Source organism: Lampris incognitus, chromosome 16, assembly GCF_029633865.1.
Source record: "Lampris incognitus isolate fLamInc1 chromosome 16, fLamInc1.hap2, whole genome shotgun sequence".
In the NCBI taxonomy this organism is placed as follows: Eukaryota; Metazoa; Chordata; class Actinopteri; order Lampriformes; family Lampridae; genus Lampris; species Lampris incognitus.
Genome location: NC_079226.1, coordinates 46,750,594 through 46,776,939, shown reverse-complemented (window position 1 = coordinate 46,776,939; position 26,346 = coordinate 46,750,594). Strand labels below are relative to the sequence as shown.

General features: G+C 43.4%; 1 protein-coding gene across 1 annotated transcript in view; it reads right to left on the bottom strand.

Moving 5' to 3' along the window:
- nrxn3a (neurexin 3a) overlaps nucleotides 1-26,346 on the bottom strand; it is a 564,844-nt gene that overhangs the window by 11,138 nt on the left and 527,360 nt on the right. Inside the window, exon 17 of the mRNA XM_056296357.1 lies at nucleotides 15,020-15,101. Within this exon, the coding sequence (XP_056152332.1) occupies nucleotides 15,020-15,101 (82 nt within the window). The remainder of the gene's footprint in view (nucleotides 1-15,019; nucleotides 15,102-26,346) is intronic.

Sequence of the window (26,346 nt, the reverse complement as noted above, 5' to 3'; positions counted from 1 at the left end):
CATACATACATATACACACACACATTATACACACGCACACATCTATATATATATATATATATATATATATATACACACACATACACACATACACACGCACACACGTTATATATACATACACACACACATATATATATAAATATATATATTTATATATATATATATATATATGTGCATAATTCAGACCAGTGTTAAAATATGAAGAACTGTCAAATGACACAAGCTTAACCCCTAGTATCGTTGGACAGATGCTGCAGTCAGTTTTCTATCACTCACAGCCTTTAGTTTTCCTAAATACACATGAATGTATTTAAAGATAATTCCATAAGATGGCAAAACTCTAACAACACTGTTAGGACAGATGGGTTTAAGTCACTAGCATTAAATACAGCCAGTTTAAGAGTCGGTTGTTAGAAAGTTAACATAAATTAAATGAAAGACTTATTCAGTGTGAGTGTGACACAGTGGTGCAGTCCCACATATCTCCAGCCAGTCTATTTGGCTTGAGACAGGCTAAAATCTCCGCTGCACATCCAGAGACCATCAGAGAGTGTGAGAAACCAGAACTGCAGCAATGTACATCTGCTAACCTCTTGTCCAACCACTGATATCTGATTATTTTAATTGGTTTTATTTCTTTGGTTTTAATAAATAAGCTGCTGAGCCTGCAAGCAACATCTCTGCACGTGTTTCTGTGCTGGAGAGCCTCAGCTGTGGTGCAGATGTTCCATGTTCACCAACTGTGATTTAGACTATTAGAAGTTCTCTAGAACGCTAAACAAGTCCATCATACTGTCTTGTATGCCTCTGTAAAGCATATTTATCCAACTCTGTAAAACAAATTGAAAATGTGAACTTTTTTATTTATGTACTCTCTTTAGAGAAGACCTGAACATGCCACAAAACCACATTAAGTTGCACAAATAGGGACTGTACTGGTTCCTCAAGGACATGTAAAGTAGTTTGATAATCTACTAAAGTCTTGAGAGCTCTGAGTTTAAAACCCCTTTGGATCTTAACTAAGAGTGAACACATCCAAGATAGATAGATAGAGAGATAGATAGATAGATAACAAAATTCATACAAGCATTCATTTTTTGTTTTGATAGATCCACTTTGATAGTTCAGCTGCGTTGGTGTTATGAAAAATTTTTAAATTAGGTAATTTAAGGTACTTCATCAAACTATACATGAAACTTTTATTTTAATGAATGATTAATTCTTTTATTCAACTTGTTGTGTCTAACACACCAAAGACCTGGAAAAAAATAATTTTAAGGCAATGTGTGGCGCTCTTAAATAAAAAACAGAGTTAATTGCATACTTAAAGTGGCTGCTCAATCAACACCTTTCCTAGGTTTTCCATTCTTTATATATATTCATTATCCCTTTTTTACATTTCACTGATACATTGTCTTCTTATTTAAAATTGTGTTTTGAATTGTAAAAGTAAAAGTGCTATGTAATATAAAACCCATGATTTAGCTGTTGGTGTGAAGCACTTAGCGAGGTAATAAACCCATGGAGGGAGTCTGAGCGTTCTTTTCGTAAAGTTCAATTTGTTATCGTGAGTGTGTTGCCTTTAAGGCATCATGATGGTTGGACTTTTATTTTGACAAGACTTTTATTTTGATAAGTGTTAGTCATCACGTCCTGTCAGTCATGTTGAGGAAGCCGGTTGAATTTGTATAATGTTTGTGTTCGTTTAGTTACAAACCCAAGGAAATATGAGACAACCCACTGTGTAAACGCCAGAGGCAATGTTGTAAGCAAATAATTTCATTGTCATACTTACAAGTCAATGTTAAAAAAGTTATTTACATGAAAAAGCATTCGATTTGTTTGTAATTAAAAGAGTTTTGTAGGCACCAAATGTCTCCTAATGGTTAATAATTAATGTTTTAATTAGTAATTTGAATAATTAGTTTAAAGACTTATTTATTACATATTGTATACTTTAGGTAACTGCTTTCTGTATGTATGTATTAAGTTTGCTGTGTAGTCTTAAATAGGTGCATGTCATTTTAAGAACTGGAGAAGAGTGTTCCTGGGTTAACGCGCTCTAGTTAGTGGAAGTTGAGTGGAATTGCTAGTAGCCGAGATGGAAGACTGGAGCCACACGGTTTTCTGACCATGCATAGCCTACGTTTATATGTACATAGCCTATGTGTATTCGTGCTTTGTGCATACGTGTATTAGGTCAGGTTAAAAATTATTATTTCATGGATGCAATTCATTATTTCACTGTATGTCTTCAAGTTTAAATAAATACTTAAAACGCAAAGGAAGAATCACTCTTGGACCAAACAGAGAAGTGGAACACGCGTCAGCCATAAGGCACTTCTCTTTTATTTAGTTTAGTTTATTGGGATAGTTATAGCAGCCTTTACGTCTTTGTCAGAAAAACCCTCTTGCTTCAAGTGGAAAAGGAAGATTGAGACGGATTCAAGGCATTGTGGACAGCAAGGAAAATCGCTGACGAAGATTACCCGAGTACTGATGAGTGACGGTAAAAAGAAAGGCAGCACGGTAAGCAGTAAAAAAACTTATCGCTAGCATTGTTTAATTTGAAGACGTTTCAAAGTAAAGTGGAAATATGGAAGAAGGGTTTGAGGAGCTACCTCGTCAAAAGAGGAATGCGAAAATGATGGAAAAGGCTGTCGAGGACAAACTGCATAGGCTAACACAGTCTAGAAGAGCTAAGCTAGGTCAGCTAACCAACCAGGCAAATGAGCTGGAGCGGCTAATGGAAGATGGTGCTAACGTCAATGCAGTGAAAAATAAATTACGTTTGGATTATCAGGATTCACTTGGGGAAATAAACAAGCGAAATTATAATATAAAACAATTAATCCATGATGACAAGTTCTCTGAAGATTAAAATTCCTATGAGTCTAAAATAAGTCGTATAAGAGAATTTATACAAGAAGTGGAAAAGTGGCTAAAGGCAGTCGAGGAGCGAGTAGAGCAGGCTAGACGCTGTGATGCAGAGGTAAAGCCTACAGACAGAGTATCAATGGCGTCCTTTGCTTCGAGCATCAAGAGTAGAAGGCGTGGGTCAGATACTGGAAGCAAGGCGTCCTCCCGTGCTTCCTAAGTGCGCCTCAAGGCTGAGGTAGAGAGAGCCACATTACTTGCAAAGGTTGCTGCTTTCAAGCAGAAGCAAGATCTTGAACGTCAAGAAGCTGAGTTGAAGGCAAAAAGGGAAGCAATAGAACTACAAACTGCTATTGCTGCCTCTGACGCTAAAATCAAAGTATTAGAAAATGTTGAAACTGAGCGCTTATCCCAAGCAAGTCTTACATGTCGAATGACTATTGAATCTGGAGTTCTACCACTACATGCAGAGCCAATCGTCAACACAGAAAACGGAGGTGAAGAATTCAGGCCATTTTGTCCCCAGCCCACTGGTATAGGTCAGTCTCGTAACTTTATTGCAGCTGATCATGCAGTAGAAATGCTCTGCAGTGTCATGACACGCCAGAATAGCATTACAGAGTTGATGGTGAAGCAGAAAAAAAGTGATGACCTTGCCACTGTTAGACATCCCTATCTTCAGCGGTGATCCTTTAGACTACAATCTTTTTGTAAGAGCCTTTGTGCATGGAGTAGAATCTTGCACCGAAAGCTATAAGGACTGTCTCTACTTCTTAGAGCAGTTCACTAGTGGTCTGCCTAAAGAGTTGATAAAAAGTTGTCTTCATATGAAGTCAGATGTAGGTTATTGTAGGGCTAAACAGCTGCTCAAAGAGCATTTTGGGAATGATTACAATAGTGCTGTAGCCTACATGAACAAGGTCTTGAGCTGGACACCTATCAAGCCAGAGGATGGAGAAGCTTTAAATGTCTTTTCACACCTTCTAACGGTATGCTGTAATACCATGACTGAAGTGAGTTACATGAAAGAACTGCATAGTGTTGTGTACTTAAAGGCTATCGTAGCACAGCTTCCATACAAGATACGTGAAAGGCAGAGAGCTGTTGTGTGTTGTGTACAGGAGCAATGTGACAAGAGAGTTTGGTTTAAAGATCTGGTTGAGTTGATAAACAAACAAGCCAAGATTGCACTTCATCCAGTCTTTGGCAATATAAAGGACGGCACAACTGCTAAAGGATCCACAACTCAACAAGACGATCATAGAGCACATAAAAGAAGTGGAATCAAGAAGCTGTTCACCACAAGCGCAATACCATTGGATCATCAAACAAAAGATGCAGTGCAAACAGAACATACGAATCCCATCACACCCACGACAAGGACATGTCTCTTCTGTAAGGGTGAACACACAATACAGTCATGTAGTAAACTAAAAGACAAGCCACACAAAGCCAAGTTGGAATTCTTGAGAGGCAAAGGACTGTGTTTTAGCCTCTTGAAACATGGTCACATAAGCAAAGCCTGTAAAGTAAAGGTGAGCTGTCAGGTATGTTCCTTAGCTCATCTCACACTGCTGTACATTAAGAAAAAGGACACGGTTGCTGTGCCAAAGAAGAGGACTGATAACTGTGAAGGTCAAACAGTTTTGAGTGCATTTGTCTGTGCAGAGTCTGAGGGTTATGAGCTTACTGGGTCCGGAGAAGATGACCGCACACTTGCAATAGTTCCTGTCCAAGTCAAAGTCAAGAAGGGACATGTGGCGGTGCAGACGTACGCTCTTCTGGACCCAGGGAGCTCTGCCACGTTCTGTACAGAAGCATTGATGGATAAGATAAAGCTCAGTGGAAGAAAGACCGACATACTGCTGAGACCCATGAATGAAGAGAAACCTGTATGCACTTACATGGTGTCTGGCTTGGAGGTCAGCACTTTGTCAAATGACAAGTTCCTTGAACTTCCAGATGTCTTCAGGCAAAGGTCAATACCTGTAGGTAAATACAACATACCCCAGCAGAAGGATCTTGAAAGGTGGTTGCGGAACATGGATAACAAGATTCATTGTGCATTTACGATGGGCAAATCCAGAGTGGCACCTCTCAGACAGACTACCATTCCCTGTATGGAGATGACAGCTGCAACAGTAGCTATGAAAATTGATGGTGTTTTGAGAAGAGAGCTACAACTGGATCTTGCAGAGTCGATATTTTGGACTGACAGTACAGTGGTACTCACTATCTCCGGAATGAGACCACACTTTTCCGTACATTCGTCGCGAACAGAATTTCAGCTATTCTGAAAGGTTCTGAAGTAGAACAGTGGAGACATGTCACCACCGATAAGAATCCAGCTGACTGCACCTCAAGAGGGCAAAAGGTGGAAGAATTCATGAAGAACAAAGCTTGGGTGTCCGGTCGAGATTTCCTTTGTGGTCCAGTTGAGTACTGGCCAAGGATTCCAGTGAGCCATACAGAAATCACTTCAGATGATCAAATTCTGATCAAAAACACAAATCACTTCAGATGACCAAATTCTGATCAAACGAATCAAAGTAAATTCCATAAAGGTGGAAGAAAATATGACTCCATTCAAGAGACTGATTAACAATTTCTCATCGCGGATGAAGCTGAGACAAAGTGTGGCCTGGTTCTTGAAGCTCAAAGCTTTACTTTTGAGGCTCTGTTGAAAATGTAAAGAGCTGCGCGCAGCCAATGGTCAACAGGTCTAGCTGATCCAAAGGGATATTGATCATTTTAAAGCAAGCTTCAAGCATACATGCATTTCAGTGGAAGACCTCAATGAAGCAGAGCTCAACATGATCACATTCTGTCAGAAAGAGAAGTTCTCTGATGATATTTCAGCTCCACTCAAGGGACAGTATGTGAAGCGCAGTAGCCACTTGTATAAGCTGAATGCTGTGTTTCAAGATGGTCTGTTGTGAGTTGGCGGAAGGCTATGTCGAGTGGCTATGCCAGAAAGTTGCAAGCAGCCTGTTATTCTGTCTAGAGACTTTCCCATTGTTGATGTAGTTCTATGACAAATCCATGAGGAAACTGGACATGGAGGCCACAATCATATGCTCTCTGAACTGAGGCAGATATTTTGGATCCCTAGTGCCAACACAGCCATTCGAAAGGTTCTCTCAAAGTGTGTTACATGCCGTCGCTTACATAGAACAGCTGGGGAACAACTAATGGCTGATCTTCCATGAGATTGGTTGATGCCAGATGATCCACCCTTCACCAGAGTTGGGGTGAAATGTGGAAGAAGCCTCACAAAGAGATATGGTGATATATTCACTTGTTTAGCTGTTCACGCAGTTCACATTGAGCTTGCCTCATCATTGGACACAGACTCGTGCATAAATGCAGTCCGGCGCTTCATAGCAAAGAGAGGACAAGTGAAAGAAATCCATTCAGATAATGGGACGAACTTTGTTGGTGCCAATCGTGAGCTGAAGGCAGCCACTGCTGACTGTAACACCCCCACATTTCAGCAGTTGTTTCATCAATATGGGATTAAATGGACATTTAACCCTCCAACAGCTTCTTATCATGGCGGAGTGTGGGAGCGGTTAATAAGATCACTTAGAAAGGTGTTGAATTCCACTGTGAGAGAACAAGTCCTTGATGAAGAAAGCCTTCGTACAGTTTTAAGTGAGGTTGAGTCGATCATCAACAGCCGACCTATTATCACAAAGGCATCTAGTGACCCAATGTGTTGATGTATATATGCATGTGTTGATGTATATATGTTCTGTATTTGTGCACTCTTATTGTCCTTTATGTGAAAATGCTTTGCAATACAAATATATATTTGTCATGCTAATAAAAGCACATTTGAATTTGACCCAAATGACTTTGAGGCACTGACGCCCAATCATCTCCTGCTGCTGAAGGCGAAACCATCATTACCACCAGGATTATTCGACAAGGATGATCTCTACTCACGACATAGATGGAGGCAGGTGCAATATATGTCGGATTTGTTTTGGAAGAGATGGATTAAAGAGTACCTACCTGAACTCCAGGAGCGGCAACGGTGGTCCACAGCATCAAGAAACTTTGCAGAAGGAGACATGGTTCTTCTGGCAAACGACTGTGATCCAAGAAATTCATGGATTATGGGAAAAGTCATTGAAGCAACACCAGACAAGAAGGGGCTTGTTCACAGAGTTCGCATCAAGACAAAGACCAACATCTTGGACAGACCCATCACAAAAATATTTTTCTTTATGGAATCTGAATGGGCAGGTAGTAAAGACTGAGCCCCCACGATGAGCCATGTGCTGAAAACCTCTCCCCCCCCTCTCTGTGTTTCTCTTTTTTCTTTCAGAAAATGGACCTGTCAAGCTGACTGGCGAAATATTGGACTGTGTGCTTACCAAGCACTTCCTTTTCATATTTTGTAACATCAGATGTTTGATAATACAAATGCCTGTTCATTTTATGTATTGATGTAATTTGATGTGTAATGTGTTATGGATATGGTAATTGTTCTAGGTTGTAGCATAATCAGAACAATTAGGGGCTGATAATGTAGGGCCAAATGTCTCCTAATGGTTAATAATTAATGTTTTAATTAGTAATTTGAATAATTAGTTTAACACTTATTTTTTACGCATTGTATACTTTAGGTAACTGCTTTCTTTATGTGTGTATTAAGTTTGCTGTGTAGTCTTAAATAGGTGCATGTCACTTTAAGAACTGGAGAAGTGTTCCTGGGTTAATGCGCTCTAGTGAGTGGAATTGCTAGTAGCCTAGATGGAGGAGTGCAGCCACACGGTTTTCTGACCGTGCATAGCCTACGTGTATTCATGCATAGCCTACGTGTATACGTGCATAGCCTACGTGTATCCGTGCTTTGTGCATACGTGTATTAGGTCAGGTAAAAAGTTATTATTTCATGGATGCAATTCATTATTTCACTGTATGTCTTCAAGCAAGTTTAAATAAATGCTTAAAACGCAAAGGAAGAATCACTCTTGGACCAAACAAACAAGTCCGAACATGTGTCAGCCATAAGGCACTTCTCTTTTATTTAGTTTAGTTTATCAGGATAGCTATAGCAGCGCTTACAAGTTCTATTTCCATGTATTTACATTTGAAAAAATGCATGCTACCAACAAAAGGGTGATTGTTTATATTGTTTTCGTTTCAGTTTTCACTGTCTGTGTAACATGGTGTAAAGAGTCACAGTAAACAGAGAGTAAAGCTTACAATGTACGACTCAAGTCATCATTTGCAAGAAAGAGTTTAGCTAGTTGGTTAGCCGCAGCTTCTACGCTGTAGTGAAGACAACATAGTGAAAAGGCAAAGAAAAGCTGGTGTGGTACATCGTGGTAACATTGAAGAAAAACAAAGTGACAAGATTTCAGTGGCGAGTAGAAGTTCACGATCATCTACTTCATCAACTAGCTCATTAATATGTGCTCGCGCTAAAGCGGGGGCAGCCAGTGATGTGCAGTCAGGGGAGACAGGGTAAGCAGTGCTAATAAGAAAAGAAAAAAAAGAAATATCATCATAGTTACAAAAAATATTTATTTATTTATTTTTTATTTATGTACTTTTTTAACTTTAATTTGTTAAGATTGTTGTAAAAAATAATAATAATAAAAAAATTCATGTAAAAATTGTTGTTTTACCAATAAAAGGCATGCCCTATTCAGAATGGCTTGCTCCCAAAGCTAGCATTCATGAATGCAGGCTGCTGAGGCAGAGTCAGCTTGTGCCTCTCTCTGGCTCAAATAAATATAGTTCACTGCCTACCCAGCCATGGAACTCACTGCACGTTACTGGAAGCAGCTAAAGCACGTGCCGCATATGCAGACCAAGAAGCGAAAGCTAAAATAGAGAGCGCTGCTAAGGAGCCTAAAATACATTAAGAAAAGCCCGACAAAGAAGCTCAATACCAGAAGGAAAACGCAGACAGAGAAGCTGAATACCAGAAAGAGAAGACAGCTAAAGACTTACAATTCCAGCTGGAAAAGGCAAAAAGGGATGCTGAGTGAGAAGCACCTGCTTATCCGTCGAGAGGCAGCAGCTGAGGCTGCTGAAGCCGCAGTGGCTGTGTGGGAAGCAGCAGAGGCGATGGAGAATTGTGTTTTATTGGATGAAACAGGTCCATCAGAGGAAGACAAAATGGAACAGACAGATGAATACGTCCAGTCTCATTTTGACCCACACTCACAGAAAAGCCATCCACCTACTGACTCCCCAGTGCAAGCAGCCATTAATGCTAGCCCCCTGCAAATGAAACCTTTCAATTAAGCCCTAACAATTGTTTCCATTCACGATGGCGGACCTCTGTTTTTCCAAATGAGCGATTACATGCTAATAACACTAGCCACCCTACGTTAGCCAAATACGGTTTTGATGATGTGTATGTGCCATCACCAAACAAAGTGGAAAATCAGGCTCCATATGGAGAAAGTCACCATTGGAGGAATTCAAAAATGTGTCACACTAACTTGAAAGACTCTGCACAGCCCCTCCATATGCCAGCAGCTAACCATTGTGCACCCACAACTGACCACAGTACTTAGCTCGGCATGACCTGGTGAGTTCAAGTTTATATCAATTTGATGATAAGCCTGAAAACTATCGTGCTTAGGAGTCATCATACTCAAGGGTTAGGCCACACAGCTACTGAGGAATTAGACTTGATGACTAAATGGCTCGGTAGAGAATCCAGCGACCACATGAAACGTCTGCAGTCAGTGCACATGACAAATCTAGTCACAGCACTCAAAAAGGCCTTGGAACGTCTCCAGGAATGTTATGTGGCACTTGAAATAATCGAAAGGGCTCTTTTCAGCCATCTTGACAGTTTCCCAAGAGTTTTAGGGAAAGGCCTTATGAACTAGCAGACTTGCTAATGGAACTACAGTGTGCCAAGGAGGATGGATACCTCCCAAACCTGTCCTACCTGCATACTGCACATGAGATTGAACCCATAGTTGCAAAACTACCTTATGCACTTTACGATAAATTGGTTTCTGCTCATTCGAGCCACAAAGAAGAAAATGGAAGATCCTTTCCACCATTTGAATTATTCATCAGGTTCATATGCTGTGAGGCACGGAAGAGGAATGGCCCCAGTTTTGCTCTTCCAAGTGATAGTGGCTTACCTGAAAACCTTGTCTATAAAGACACAAGGCCATTTCAGTTCACAAGACAAATGTTTCCTCAACAGGTTCGAGCACAACCAGTCTTGGGAAAATTGCCAATGAACGACCCAAACAAAAGCTGCCCAATACATGGCAAGCCACACCCCCTCAAGCTATGTAAAGCCTTCAGAGCCAAAAATCCAGAGGACAGAAAGACCTTTCTCAAAGAAAGAGGAATCAGCTTTAAGTGTTGTGGTTCAACCACTCAATTAGTGAAGAACTGTGCTACTGCAGTTAAGTGTATAGCGTGTGGTAGCGCCTAACATGACTCTGCTATGCCTCCGGGCCCTGCACCTCAAATCAAAGTTCCATCAACTACACCACACAAAGGTGGGGAGGGAGGAGAAAGCAACAATGTCAGAGCCATTGTTGACTCAAACTGCACTAAAGTTTGTGGAAAAGGACAAGACAGCCGGTCATGTTCTAAGATGTGCCTTGTGAAAGTATATATCACAATGGTCAACCAGACAAAGTTATCAAGGCCTATGTCATCCAGGATGACCAAAGTAACCGGTCGTTAGCAAGGTCCACCTTTTTCGAGCTGTTTAACGTCAAGTGTAAACCATATCCTTACTCTCTGAGAATGTGTTCCAGCACAATGAAAACATCTGGCCGATGGGCTGAAGACTATGTGGTTGAATCACTCAATGAAAAGGTCACAATCACTCTCCCTCCACTCATTGAGTGCAACAACATACTCAACAATCGGTTCGAAATCCCAACGCCGAATGCAAATCTACATCACCCACATCTTGTCAAGGTAGCAGAGCACATCCCAGAGCTTGACCCTGCTGCTGAGATTCTCCTGCTGCTCGGCAGAGACCTAATTAGAGTGCCCAAGGTACAGGAACAAGTCAACAGCCCTCACAACGCTCCCTTTGCCCAATGCCTAGACCTAGGCTGGGTGCTGGTTAGACAAGTTTGTTGGGGGACGCACACAAGCCAACAGTCAACACCTTTAAGACAACTGTGCTGGACTATGGCCGTCCCTCTCTCCTCCAACCCTGCGCAATCCTTTTACATATCAAAGAAAAGATTCATCATGGCAGGGAGGCACAAGAGAGGATCTCACAGTCCAGTAAGGCTGCAGAAAAGATGTTGGGACAAACCGTATTTAATCCCAACGAACATGACAGCAAGCTGAAATAGACCAAGTTCAACCAAAACTTGCAAGAATGAGACATTGTCCTCCTCAAAGACGATCAAGCTGCCCACAACAACTGGCCAATGGCCATAATCCCAAAGACCTTGTCTGGAGAAGATGGAAGAGTGAGAAAGGTGGAATTAAAGACCTCAGATCAAGGACATTCAAAGAAGTTCATCAGACCAATCTCTGAAGTTGTCTTATTTCTGACCAAAGACTGATGTTCAGAAATCCACTTAGTTCACAGGCCGAGTGGTGACCTCACAGATGCCAGGCAGGGAGTGTGTTGCCTTTAAGGCATAATGATGGTTGGACTTTTATTTTGACAAGACTTTTATTTTGATAAGTGTTAGCCATCATGTACTGTCAGTCATGTCGAGGAAGCCGGCTGAATTTGTACGTTTGTGTTCGTTTTGATACAAACCCAAGGAAATATGAGGCAACCCACTCTGTAAACGTCACAGAGGCAGTGTTATAAGTAAATAATTTAGCTAGTTAGATGGCTGCAGATTCTACGCTGTAGTGAAGACAATATAACCAGAGAACTAAAGTAAAGCATCACCATTCTGGTAAATATCATGGTTCTTGATATACAATAATTAGAACTGACTGGCCTAGCACTATATCTCAGTTATTGTCATTGTGATTGTTATAGCAATTGCTATACCAAAATTGTTATTTTCAATTCATTTTGGTATATATCGTTATACCAAAATGAATTGAGAAATTGGTATTTCTCAATTCATTTTGTCAGTCAAAGTTATCAAAAGAATTTGAGGCTGGCGTAGGCTAAGTGAATAGTAAATTTGTAAGGTTAATTATTTGTTTATTGGGGGTTCTTAAACTAGCACATCCTAAAAATAGATTCAGAATATATATGGTGTCCATGTCTAATTTATAACTCAATAGTAATTTTTCATACGATTAGTAAAAGTTATTTTCATAATTAATTTAGCACATTGTCAATAGCCATCTTATGGAATTACTTGAGGATCACATAGTTATACAACAGAGAACAGAATCAATTAAGAAATCTTTACAACAAGGCAGGCAGCAGTCGGATTGCGAAAAAAAAGAGTGCAGGGTAGAAAGATGATGTGTGACAGCCTTCCATATCCATGGGACTGCAAAAGATGGCTTTTAACTGAAACATGGATGTACAACAGACAAATCAGTGAAGTTAGCCTGGAAGTTAGCCTAGAAGCGGGGACATGGATTTAAGGATTAGAAAAACAAGGTGAAACCAGTTCCAGCATGCTGTGGGAGGATGGAGGTCACCCAGAAGACTGTGGTCAGCTGATGTGTTAAGACATGCTGGCTGCAGAGAGTAAAACCCACATAGAAAATGTTTGTTGCAATAAAATTCTTCTCATGCCATCTGTACTGCAATATATTCAAATGCATAGCAGCTCTGAAGGAATGGGAAAGTTTAGGAAATAACAGGTAGGTACGGGGGAGGAATTAAGAAACTAGATGTTTTCATATACAACTTTCTTTTGTGAGATATTAAAATCTGAACATGTAAGATCAGAAAAGCTGATGGTGAGAAAGAATTTTGTTGTCTGTTCACATCTGCTCTGGAATGATCATGGAAATATGTTATAAATGCCTCATGGTACAAATGTTCTAAATATTTGAGGAAACAAACAGTTTTCATCCACCAAAAATTCATGCTTCACATGATAAGGCATGACAAGCGCACTGTGATATTTTGGTATAATTGGGAGATAAATTAGAATGATGGCTCAAAAACAAGCTTAACTAAAGCAACACACCTGACTGAACAGGAAACGGTATTTCACTCATGCTTCACAGCAAAACATGACGAAAATAGTTTCGACTCCCAAAAGAAAACAACAACAGAAATATCAACAGAGCATGCTTCAAGCCACGTAAAACGACGCCAGGGTTAAAATGATGTGAATTTCTGTGTAAGCATGTGATTGGATGACTGAGCTCGTATCTCTGTTTGTCATTCACATCCTCAGGAGTCTGACTCCAGAGCTATGCTTTCACTTCTGCCACTTACTCTCATCTATGCTTTGGAAGAACTTGGGAATGACCTGCAGGAAAGCTAAAGTTGCCTGATCATCGTGAAGTGAAAAGCATCAACCTTCTGTCCCACATCATGTCTCTGAGCATGGCTTTACTGACAAGAGGACAGTTACCACGTGTTTTATCTACTGCCTGTTCTTTGTTACATTTCAAGGCTATACATAAAATAAGATAACTAAAAAAGTAAAAAGAATTTCACTCATTCATTTAATAAGATATCAAAATTGATCAAATGCTATTTATTTATGTCTCTAAACCAAAAATATGAAGGTTCATCTAAGATGAAGTTTTTATAACTGGTACACTATAAGTAAAGAAAACATGTGGATAAAGCAACTATAAATTAGTTTTAATTAGATTGTATTATCTAATAACTTCATTTATTTGCTCTTTATTACCCAGTGAGTAGGTTTATTCAATTTTTTTTACCTAGGTATGACCAGATTAACCACACTTTAATTTACACTTTTAAACTTTGTAACTTCCACTTTCTGTTGACTGCTTTATTCATGATTTATTTTCTGTCAGTTATGGCAGGACATTTTTGTCCTGAATGATGTATTGTGTATATCCATCTGCCAGGTACATGTTTCTGTTTTCCATCATACGGAGTGATGGCCAGATCAGAATAAACGCTTACTATACTATGAAATCATGGAGCTGTCAGGCCAAATTGTGTCCGGGCTGCCAAATGTGTCCACGTGACGTCATCGCAATGCAATTGTGACCTGGACACAATTTGGTGTGACAGCGCCTCCCGTAAGGTTTACTACCTATTCACAGTGGCAACGTGCAAAATCAAATATAATTCTCTAATTATATGAATTCCTCTAATTGCAATGTCTTACAGGGACGTGACAATGGACTGTTGTAAAAAAATACAGTGATTCCCAAATTCTCCCACAAAACCCAGGGGAATAACAAATATGATCCATATTGTTATTATCATTAATATTATTATTATTATTATTAGTAGTAGTAGTAGTAGTAGTAGTATTGTTAATATTATCATTATTATCATTATATTATTAATTTTTACTCAACTATTTTAAAGAAAAAAGAATATCAATTTTGCCTTGAAGCAAAATATAGCAAAACATACACAGAAATTCAATGATATCTGTTCTCTTTTGCATGTTTTGACAACACGTCTATGAATATGGAAAAACACAAATTAAAGAAAAAAAATAATTCTAATCAGTCTAGATATCACACTGCCTATTTGCTGAAAGCAAATGTAACGGAAGAGAACAATCAAAATGTATCAGGTGTCCAAATGCAAGTCAACAGCACACCATCTGGCAGGAATCAAGCACAACATGATACATTTTGAAGCATCAATGCAGAGAACATGGCTCACTGCCATACTAATTTTGTGTTTTTATGATGAGATTTGATAAGATTTTCTAACTCTTACTCCTCTCCAAGAGGGCAAAATTAGTATGGATATTAGTGATCATGTTAACCACCTGGGAAGACCCCATGGTCAAGTGTATCTCATTACAGTGATGAGATTTGTTACTGTCAACAGGCATATTTCACATGAATCTGATTTACCATTTATGTCCAACTGTGGCATATTTCTGTTTGCATTTTACGTATAATCTCACCTACTTTGAGAAGTATGAACTGCTGTATTTGTATTACTCTCTTGTCTATCTATGAAGTTACACTTTGTGTAGCCATGGGGGAGCGATGCTTTGAGGACACTGCGGTCCTCAGCTGTGTAGAAATGAGAGCACAAGAAAGCAAGCAAAGGCGAACTAACCTAGCCCACCTGCATGGCCTCTTTCACACTCCTCCAGGTCCTCATCATCACTTGAACATTCTGCAGAAGATCCATTGTCATCCGCTGTGTGCTTTCCGAGTTTAACACAGAATGGTGAAGGGCAAAGACAATCAAACAAACAAGGAGACAGAACAGAACAAATAGAAAACACAGAAGTGAATGAACTGCTGACATCTAAATTCTATCAGAATACAACACATTTTCCTTACTAATCTATTGGCTTTCACAAGCCATGTTTCAAAACCGAAAAATCAAGTCACAGCAATTCTGCCGGCACTTAAAAGCGTACACTGTATTCTCTGTTTGTGCCGGTGGACCCGATCCTTGGGGTGGACCAATTTCAGGCGCAACAGCTGCCTAGGTCTAAATCAGTGGTGATTCTGTATGTGGCGGGTGTTTTGGAAAAGTTGAGAAGTGTATTTTCCAAAACATTGAATCTCAGTTGCTTTCAAACTCAAAAACATGCTGTGCCAGAAAGTGATCCACCCCAAGGATCGGGTCCCCCGGCACAAACAGAACAATATAGTATATGCTTTTTAAGTGCCAGGAGGATTGCTGTGACTTGTATATTGGGGAAACTAAACAGATGCTGGCCAAGAGAATGGTACAATACAGGAGAGCTAACACGTCAGGCCAGGACTCCACAGTCCACACCATCTACAGGCCAGTGGCCACTCTTTCAGGGATGAGGATGTGCACATCCTTGATAGGGAGGAACGCTGGTTTGAACAGGGAGTCAAAGAGGCCATCTATGTGAAGCGGGAATGACCATCTCTGAACCAGATGGCTGTCACCATCTTACAATGCTGTGGTTGCAATTATTCCTCGATCCTCTGTGAATAGTACACATGGCCTTTGTAACTCTAGTTAACGGTCACACCCATATTTGCATATGCATCTGGTTGGTGGTTTTGGGTGGTTATGACACTATATTGTTTGTAAGGGTGGGATACCTGCAGTCAGCTGATACTGAAGAGGTCATGTATGCCCCGTTACCACTACATGGTACCGGCTGGACATGACTTGACTTTTTCATTTTCCATTACTGGACAGTACCTGCATTTTGGTAACTGTTACCACTTTTCTGGTACCACCTTTGTCGAGGTTCCAAAAAACTGGTGCGGGTACCAAAATCAATGCAGACCATCTACACTGAGTGGGTACTGTTACAGTAATGGAAAACAACACTGCGAGTCGAGGTGAGCCCGTACCATTTAGTGGACAAGGGACATTAGATGAGTGATGAGACATATCTGTCAATGAATGTTGTGTCCAGATGAACTGATTGTTCATCTGTACACAACGTTGAACTTCTGTGATCTGCTAAGTAGTTTTCTGCCATAGAATTAGTAGGAAGTAAGAAATATCAACCCACTTCAGTTTACAGGACCGTCCCGTAATTATCTACCATGGATTCATTAGAATTTAAGAGGTATAAACTCACTTTAATGTGCAGTTCTGCTCTGTAGTTATTTTTCATACATTTGTTAAAAATTAAAAGATTAAAGCTCACTTTAATGTTCTCAGTAGTTATTTGCTGTGGATTAATTAGAAGTGAAGGGGTAACAACTTTAACACATAGTTGCGCACTTTCTTTCATCTTGTGATCATGGAACTATGCTTATAGTACATAGTCTTTGTTATGCCATGATGTCTCTGTAAATGTGTTTCATATCTTGCAATAATTGATTTGTCATCTCATCTCATCTTCAACCACTTTTCCGGGGTTGGGTCACGGTGGCAGCAAGCTAAGTAGGGCACTCCAGGAGTCCCTCTCCCCAGCAATGCCCTCCAGTTCTTCCTGGGGGATCCCAAGACATTCCCAGGCCAGATTGGACATGTAGTCCCTCCAGCAAGTTCTGGGTCTACTACCCTGGGGTCTCCTCCCAGTTGACCGTGCCTGGAAAACCTCCAAAGGAAGGCACCCAGGAGGCATCCTAATCAGATGCCCGAACCATCTCAACTGGCTCCTTTCAATGCGAAGGAGCAGCAGCTCTACTCCAAGCTCCCTCCAGATGTCTGAGCTCCTCACCCTTTCTGTAAGGCTGAGCCCAGACACCCTATGGAGGAAACTCATATCCACGATCTCACCCTTTCGGTCACTACCCAAAGCTCATCACCATAGGTGAGGATTGGAACGAAGATTGACTGGTAAATTGAGAGCTTTGCCTTCTGGCTCAGCTCCTTCTTCGCCACAATGGTCCAGTACAACGTCCGTATTACTGCTGATGCTGCACCAATCCACCTGTCAATGTCCTGCTGCATTCTACCCTCACTTGTGAACAAGACCCCGAGATACTTGAACTCCTTCACTTGAGGCAACAACTCATCCCCAACCCGGAGGGAGCAATCCACCATTTTCCGATAGAGAACCATGGCCTCAGACTTGGAGGTGCTGACTCTCATCCCAGCCATTTCACACTCACTGCAAACAGCCCCAGTGCACACTGGAGGTCGCGTTCTGATGAAGCCAACAAAAACACATCATCTGCGAAGAGCAAACTCCCATGCCCCCCTCAGCACTTCTGCAAGGGTAAAGAGTTGGTCTGTTATTCCATAGCCAGGACGAAATCCGCATTGTTCCTCCTGGATCTGAGGTTTGACAATCAGTCGGAGCCTCCTTTCGAGCACCCTAGAGTAGACTTTCCCAGGGAGGCTAAGCAATGTGATGTCCCAATAATTGGAGCACACACTCCGGTCCCCCTTTTTGAATATGGGAACCACCACCCCAGTCTGTCACTCCACAGGTACTGTCCCTGACCTCCACGCGACACTGAAGAGGCGTGTCAACCAAGACAGCCCAGCAATGTCCAGAGCCTTCAGCATCCAGGGCGAATCTCATCCACACCCGGTGCCTTGCTACCGAGGAGCTTTTTAACTACCTCAGACCTCTGCCAGGCATATGGTTGGGGCTTCCCCTGAGTCTTCAGACTCTACCACCTCCACTGAGGAGGAGGTAGAGTCTGAATAATTTATTTGTGATATTGCTAATACTCAATAAATCAATAAAAACCACAGCCACTGCTGGAATAAGAATAAAGAAATTGCTCATGAATGTAACTCTTGTGTGAGTGCATCTGTTTTGGGGTTTTTTTGTTTTTTGGTTTTGGAAGGCAGAATTCTTCTTTCTGACAGGAATAGAATATAATGTTATTGAACACGCTTGTCTGCTGTCCAAAGAAGACTCGCTTCATCTGCTCTCTGGTGCTGGGCCCACCAGAGGATCACCATCTTCGCCAGGGCTTTTCTGATCATTGCAACCTGAGGCCATCTTGCGGCTGAGGACGCTAACGGGGAGCCGACACCTGCCAGCTGCTAGGGTAGCACTACGCCTTCCATCCTCTGCACTGCACACAGCCTCCCAGTCGAGGGAGCGATGGGTTGTGAGTAACCTGAAATTGCATTTATACTGACACACACACACACTTTTATCTCGTCGCCTGGGCCTCGTAGCGGTTGCTGCCCTGCCCTCCGCTCAGAGAGCTGTTTTATGTGCACCAACGGGCCCCAACGGAAAGCGCTGGGTATTTTTGTGCTCTTTTGATACTTTTCTTCCTTTTATTGTGACCGGTTGTCACACGCTGTGTAATTTCAATTAATGTACCGATGTCAATAATCTGTTATCGATTTATTGTTCATTGGGTGTTAAGCTGTGCGATTCACAGCTAGTGCTACTAACACTGGTCTGTAACACTACTTAGGCTAAAAGCTACAGCTAGCTTAAACCTAGGTTTCAGGTAGTTCTTTGGGTTTGTTTATTTAATCAACAATACTACACTCGTGTGGTACTCTCTCTCTCTCTCTCTCTCTCTCTCTCTCTCTCATTATTATCAAATAAATCCTATTATTATCAATTATATTTCGGGTGTATTGGCAGCTAATTTCCGCTTATGCAAAGCCTAGGTTACTTTTAGAGTGCTGGTAATAAGCTTGTACAGTAATTCAGTACACAGCAGGGTTATAAGATCTGCATTCACCACTATTATAACTGTTTCACATGTTTGTTTAATTCTGGGAAGATAAACCATTCACTAGCCTTAGGTAAGTGTAGTATTTTCACAGCTGAGGCACCGCGCTACTAAATTGATTATTATATTGGTTAATTATTTCTATTATTATTTATCACTAATATTGTCATTAGTGGCACTAGCCTACTAGTACACAGGAAGTTCAGCCAGCTCACCATTCCACCGCTGAGAATTCAGGATCCTGTTGCACCATTGGATTGGATTGTAACACTTTAGTAACTGGTCGCATTAGGCTTTTGTCTTGTTTAATGTGCTTGGCGTTGCCCGCCAGTGAAAAAGGGGTTACATAAGGTTTTACAAAAGGCATTAAATAGGTAAATGCTGCAACAAGTCAGCTGAAGCAGGAGAGGAGAAGAAACATCAGCTGAAGCAGGAGAGGAAAAGCCTGAATATCAGCTGAAGCAGGAGAGGAGAAGACTGAATATCAGCTGAAGCAGGAGAGGAGAAGACTGAATATTAGCTGAAGCAGGAGAGGAGAAGACTGAATATCAGCTGAAGCAGGAGAGGAGAAGACTGAATATCAGGGGGCAGAGTGGAGACAAGCAACAGGGAGAAAAAACAGATGGGGAAAAGGGGGGTGAAACTAAACAATTGCTAAAGTGAAAACAGCATGACCTGGACCTGATGCCACCAATGCTAATGGCCAGTCTTGCCAACCAACGCAGACCAGACCCAGCAATGGGGGCACAACCAGACCCACCACCCGACACATCACTATATCCATCACTACCTGAGGTCTCATTCAATCCCCTACCTAAAGCAGGTAACTCAGTGGGCTTAAGCTCTTTAGCAGCACACACCCGTTTGTGTCCAGCGCCTGGACCAGTGTACTTTCTAACAATGCAGGACTTTCCTAACCCCAATACAGGGGACGATGGACTCGCCATGATGTATGTGTTGGCTGGGACATGGGAAGAATGAAGACCATCACAGACTAAGCAACCCATGCAGAAAGGACAGCATTGGCCTTAGCAGAAATAATAAAGGTAAACAACAGAAACCGGTGAGCAAGCTGCAGAAGGCCCAATTGCGTACAGGAAGTCCCCGGGTTACGAACCAGTTCTGTTTTTGAGTCTGTTCTTATGTCGAATTTGTATGTAAGGTGGAACAGTTACATGTATGCATGTAACACCTACAGTTCACATCTAGTGTCAATTAGTCAAATGTTTTCCTTAGCATATATTTTACCTAAAACATAATAATAATGTAGCGAATGTGGGGGACAACACGGCTGGGACGCGAACTCAAATTTCCCGCACCGCGTGCGACAACATTAACCAGTCCACTAAAGGGTCCGACCCATTAGCCAAGGGCTAAAGTGTCTACTTATTCGTGTACGTTACAATAATAAATGTAACTACAGTACAGTATTTATAATTGAGAGAGAGAATGTGTGTATAAAAACATTAAAGAACCATGTCTTTATGCATGCTCAATAATCCAGGTAAAAAAATCAGTGCACAATGTTATATCCAGATGAACTGATTCAAATTTATTTGATTAAAGAAACATTTCTTACATTTCAAACTCCCCACCTGCCCCTGCCTCCCGGGAGCGGGTCACGACCGACGGAGGCAGTTTGACGCCAGAAACGAGAGCCCGCTCGAGACTCGCCTCCCCGGGTAAGTGGGGAAAAAAACAAAAACAAAACCGATGATAGCGTTTCACCTCTCTGAACGCTTAATTATTTCCACTTTTATTTCAGTCGTGATCGTTTTCCTTTTCTTCGATGCATCACCATCACTTACATCAGATTTACGCTTTGAAGCCATGATTACGAGAGTAAACACACAAAAGAACGTAAGTCAAAACACAATGGAAACAACATTTACGCGAGCCGACTTAAAATGGCGACGACGGCGTGGCATTCTCCCTCGGGCCGACGAACCGCCTAAAAGGCGCAGTGTTTTGAGCGTCACTCAAAGTAGTCCGTCCGCTCGTTAGTACGAACCATTGTGTGTAACTCTCTCATCAGCCGCTTCTCCGGGGTCGGGTGGAGGTAACAGCAAGGCACTCCAGGCATAGGGCACTCCAGACGTCCCTCTCCACAGCAACGACCTCTAGCTCCTCTTGAGGAATACCATGACTTTCCAAAACCAGATTGGACATGTAATCCCTCCAGCGAGTTCTGGGTCTAACCCGGGGTTTGCTGTGCCCGGAAAACCTCCACAGGAAGGCGCCCAGGAAGCATCCTACTCAGATGCCCGAACCACCTCAACTGGCTCCTTTCGACGCCAAGGAGCAGCGACTCTACTCTGAGCTCCCTCCGGATGTCAGAGCTCCTCAACCTATCTCTAAGGCTGAGCCCAGACACCCTACAGAGGAAACTCATTTCAGCCACTTGTGTGTAACTCGATGTTTTTAAATAATTGGCTTTACCTAGGTCGGTTTGTAACTACGGGAGTTCGTAAGTCGGGCGTACGTAACCCGGGGACTACCTGTACTTATCAGGTTCAAGCTGTAAGGTGAGGATGAGTGTGTGGTGGAAAGCTGAAGGCCACAGCTATGCTCCAAGCAGAGTGAGAAGAACAGAGGATGATGGCTGAGAACCAGACCACTGGGCCAAAGACTCTACTACTATTACTTTCGGCTGCTCCCGTTAGGGGTCGCCAGAGCGGATCATCCATTTCCATTTCTTCCTGTCTTCTGCATATTCCTCTGTCACAGCCACCTGTATGTCTTCCCTCACCACATCCATAAACCTCCTCTTTGGCCTCTTTTCCTCTTCCCTGGCAGCTCCATATTCAGCATCATTCTCCCAATATACCCAGCATTTCTCCTCCACACATGTCCAAACCATCTCAATCTTGCCTCTCTTGCTTTGTCTCCAAACCGTCCAACTTGAGCTGTCCCTCTAATATACTCATTCCTAATCCTGTCCTTCTTCATCACTCCCAATGCAAATCTTAGCATCTTCAACTCAGCCACTTCCAGCTCCGTCTCCTGTCTTTGCATCAGTGCTACTGTCTCCAAACCATATAACATAGCTGGTCTCACAACCATCTTGTAAACCTTCCCTTTAACTCTTGCTGATACCCATCTGTCGCAAATCACTCCTGACACTCTTCTCCACCCACTCCACCCTACCTGCACTCTCTTCTTCACCTTTCTACTGCACTCCCCGTTACTTTGGACAGTTGACCCCAAGTATTTAAACTCATCTACCTTCGTCACCTCTACTCCTTGCATCCTCACCATTCCACCGTCCTCCCTCTCATATGCATAGGTATTCCATCTTGCTCCTGCTGACGTTCATTCCTCTTCTCTCCAGTGCATACCTCCACCTCTCCAGGCTCTCCTCAACCTGCACCCTACTCTCACTACAAATAACAATGTCATCTGCGAACATTGTAGTCCACGGAGACTCCTGCCTGATCTCGTCCGTCAACCTGTCCATCACCGTTGCAAACAAGAAAGGGCTCTGAGCCGATCCTTGATGTAATCCCACCTCCACCTTGATACCATCTGTCATTCCAACTGCACACCTCACCATTGTCACACTTCCCTCATACATATCCTGCATCACTCCTACATACTTCTCTGCAACTCCCGACTTCCTCATACAATACCACACCTCCCCTCTCAGCACCCTATCCTATGCTTTCTCTAAATCTACAAAGACACAATCTAACTCCTTCTGTCCTTCTCTATACTTCTCCATCAACATTCTCAAAGCAAACATCACATCTGTGGTGCTCTTTCCTGGCATGAAACCATACTGCTGCTCGCTAATCGTTACCTCTCCTCTTAACCTAGCTTCTATTACTCTTTCTCATATCTTCATGCTGTGGCTGATCACCTTTATACCTCTGTAGTTGGTACAGTTCTGCACACCACCCTTGTTCTTGAAAATCGGTACCAGTATGCTTCTTCTCCACTCCTCTCACTTTCCAAGTTTGTTTTTGTTTTTTTGCCACTGGACAATAGACTGCCCATGGAAAAACACAGGTAGGAGAGGGATTGACAGACCAGCAACATGACTGGTTGTGGAGGCAGATGGTGAAGGGCATCCTGGTGAATGCCCTGACACCAACACAAACACACACACACACACACACACACACACACACACACACACACACACACACACACACACACACACACACACACACACACACACACACACACACACACACACACACACACACACACACACACACAATGGTTAATTAGGTACCAGAAATGACACAGCAACCTTCAGGGTCAGCTGAAGCTACGCATGAGAGGAGTGGCTCTGTTGCTACACAACACTTGCAACACTGGCAAAAATTTCATACTACAGTTGTTTTAATCATGCCTGCTCTAGGGCATCGAGAAAAAGAATAGCAAAGATATTTGAGGTCAAAATGAAGAAAGTTAGCACGACGTGTCTTTACAGAGGTTAGCGATAAATGGATGAAGGAATCTTTCAAAGAAAGTTGAATCAGTTCATCTGGACACAACATTTATTGAAAGAGAAACGTTTCATCATCATCTAAGTGACCTCTTCAGTCACAACTGCAGGCAATTTCAAAACTTTCTGTAGTAGCGAAAGTATTGGAATCCATAGTTAGTGAACAGGTGAAAGAGTATTTATACACTCAATCAATATTATCCAATCATCAGCCAGGGTTCAGGAAGAAGCATTAGCACTGTTACCGCTGCCATGAAAGTTGTAAATGACATCAGCAGCACGTTGGATAAAAAGCAACACCGTGTGTATCTTTTTATTGACTTGTCAAAAGCCTTTGATACCGTGGATCACAATATTCTTATACAGCGAGTTGTTAATACTGGCTTCTCTCTACAGGCTGTAGGTTGGTTTGTCAATTACCTTACGGATAGGACCCAGGCTACCCAGTTTGAGGGGCTTACTTCTGAAGTCCAAACAGTCTGTAAGGGGGCCCCTCAGGGTTCTGTCCTGGGTCCACTTTTATTTACTGTGTACATAAACTGCTTTGGAGAAAATGTTCAAAACAAATCTTTCCATTTTTATGCAGATGATACAGCTATGTATTGTTATGCGGCTACTCTCAGCAAAGCTTTTGAGTATCTGCAAAATGCTTTTAACAGTGCAAGCTCAGCTTTATCAACTGAAGCTTGTCTTGAATGCTGAAAAAAGCAAACTTATGATGTTTTCAAACACTAGGAAGTTAGAGTTAAATCAGAGCATTGTTACTACTCAAGGTAAACAAGTTGAGACAGTCTCCACCTACAAATACTTGGGATTTTTAATTGATGACCACCTCTCTTTTAAGCCAGCCCCATCTAGAGTGTCTGATGAAAAAGTTGAAATTAAAGTTGTTATGGCTCGCCCAACCCGCGCCGTGGCCCGCCCACCCCACGCCGGCAGCCAATCGGCTCGTCAGGGCCGGGCTTAGTCATCAGGGCTGGGCTTAAGTTTGGTGGCCTCCCACGTGCCCATTGTCAGTTCGTGTTGTAACCTCCCCGCAGTAGCGGCGACTCTCCTCTCATGGTCCTTTTCTCTACGAACTCATCCCAGCCCCTGGTTCATGTTTTTCCCTTGCAAGGTGTCCCCGTGGAAGTATCCTGCCTTGCTCCCGTTTGGATTACCCGCGAGTTTTTTTCCCCCTTGGACTTTCCGTTTTTTCCTTGTCGCTCATTGCCTTCCTATGTTTGAATAAAGTGCGCCAGTTTCGGCTAACCCCATCTCTGTCTGGTGTCGTGCGCTTGGGGTCTTCCACAAACCCTAACAGTAGGAACTGACCATGACGACCCCAGGCGACACGGAGAGCGTACCGGCCAGCCCGCTTCGAGCAGCCCTCATCGAACAGATCCGCCTGACTAACTCCCACACCCAGCAGCTAGATGCGGCCTCCGCTGCGGTGAGAGATCTTCAGACTTGGGTCCCGCCCCTCCAGGCCTGTGTGGGTAACCTAACGAGGCAGCAGGCGGCGTTGGCGAGCCAACAAGCAGAGATCCTGCGGCAGTTGCAAACCATCACGGCGGCTCTCACCATCCAGCCGCCGGGCCAGCCTGCCCCTGGAGTCATGGGTAACCCGCCCCCTGGGCCCGCGGCCCCGGTTAACCCTGTGGAGCTCAACCCAGTTCCCCGGGAGCCCTGCCTATCCAGCCCACGACCGTTTGATGGCGACTTTGAGACCTGTGCCACGTTCATCATGCAGTGTGAGCTGGTCTTCCTGCACCAACCCAGCATGTTCACGTCTGATGCTGCCCGGGTCACTTACGTGACCCCTGCTCACAGGCCGAGCAGCTCAGTGGGCCACTGCTTCCTGGTCCATGAAGGCCAGTTTCTGCCTCACCTACGAGGCCTTTGAGGCGGAACTACGGAAGGTTTTCCACCATCCAGTCGGTGGCCAGGACCCTGGTGCTCGGCTGAGCAGTATCCAGCAAGGCAGTGGCAGTGTCACAGACTACGCGGTGGAGTTCAGGCTGGCCGCAGCTGAGAGCGGCTGGAACGACCGGTCACTTCGGGTCACCTTCCGGAGAGGTCTCAACGAGGCTGTCAAGGACCAGCTAGCCACCCGGGAGGAGCCCACCTCCCTCGAGGACCTGATCAAGCTCACCATCCGCATCGACGGACGCCTCCGGGAGAGGAGGCGCGAGCGAGCCCTGCGTGGATCCCCCTCCATTCCCCAGTCGTCCAGCACTCCTAACAGGATCCCTACTCCTGTTCGCCCCACTTTCCCTGTGGCCGTTTCTCCCCCCGTGCCCCAGACCACGACGGGGGAGGAACCTATGCAGCTGGGGTGCACGCGCGTTAGTCCGGCCGAACGGGAGGCCCGGTTCAAGGTGGGTGAATGCCTCTACTGTGGCCAGAAGGGACATCTGATCAGCGGCTGCCCCACTCGGCCAAAAGACTAGGCTCACTGGGGCCCCGGGAGATCCTAGTGAGCCAACTTTCCTGTTCCCGCCGTCCTGCCCCACAGAACCATCTAGTTAGCGTTACCCTGGCCTGGGCTGACCAGCGGCTCACGGTGGGTGCACTCCTCGACTCGGGGGCTGATGAGTGTTTCCTGGACTTGGAGTTTGCGGCCCAGGCTAACATCCCGCTAGAGACGCTGGAGAAGCCCATGGAGGCCTTCGCGCTGGACGAGCGCTGCCTGGCCAGTGTCACCCAACGCACCCACCCTGTCTCTCTCACCATAGCAGGGAACCATGTGGAGAGACTTCGGTTCTACATCATCCAGTCCCCGTTAGTCCCTGTGATCCTAGGGCGCCCCTGGTTCGTGCAGCATGAGCCACACATCGCCTGGGCCTCCGGTACCATCATGGAGTGGAGCTCCTCCTGTCATGCCCAATGTCTCCAGGCTGCTCCCGCCCCAT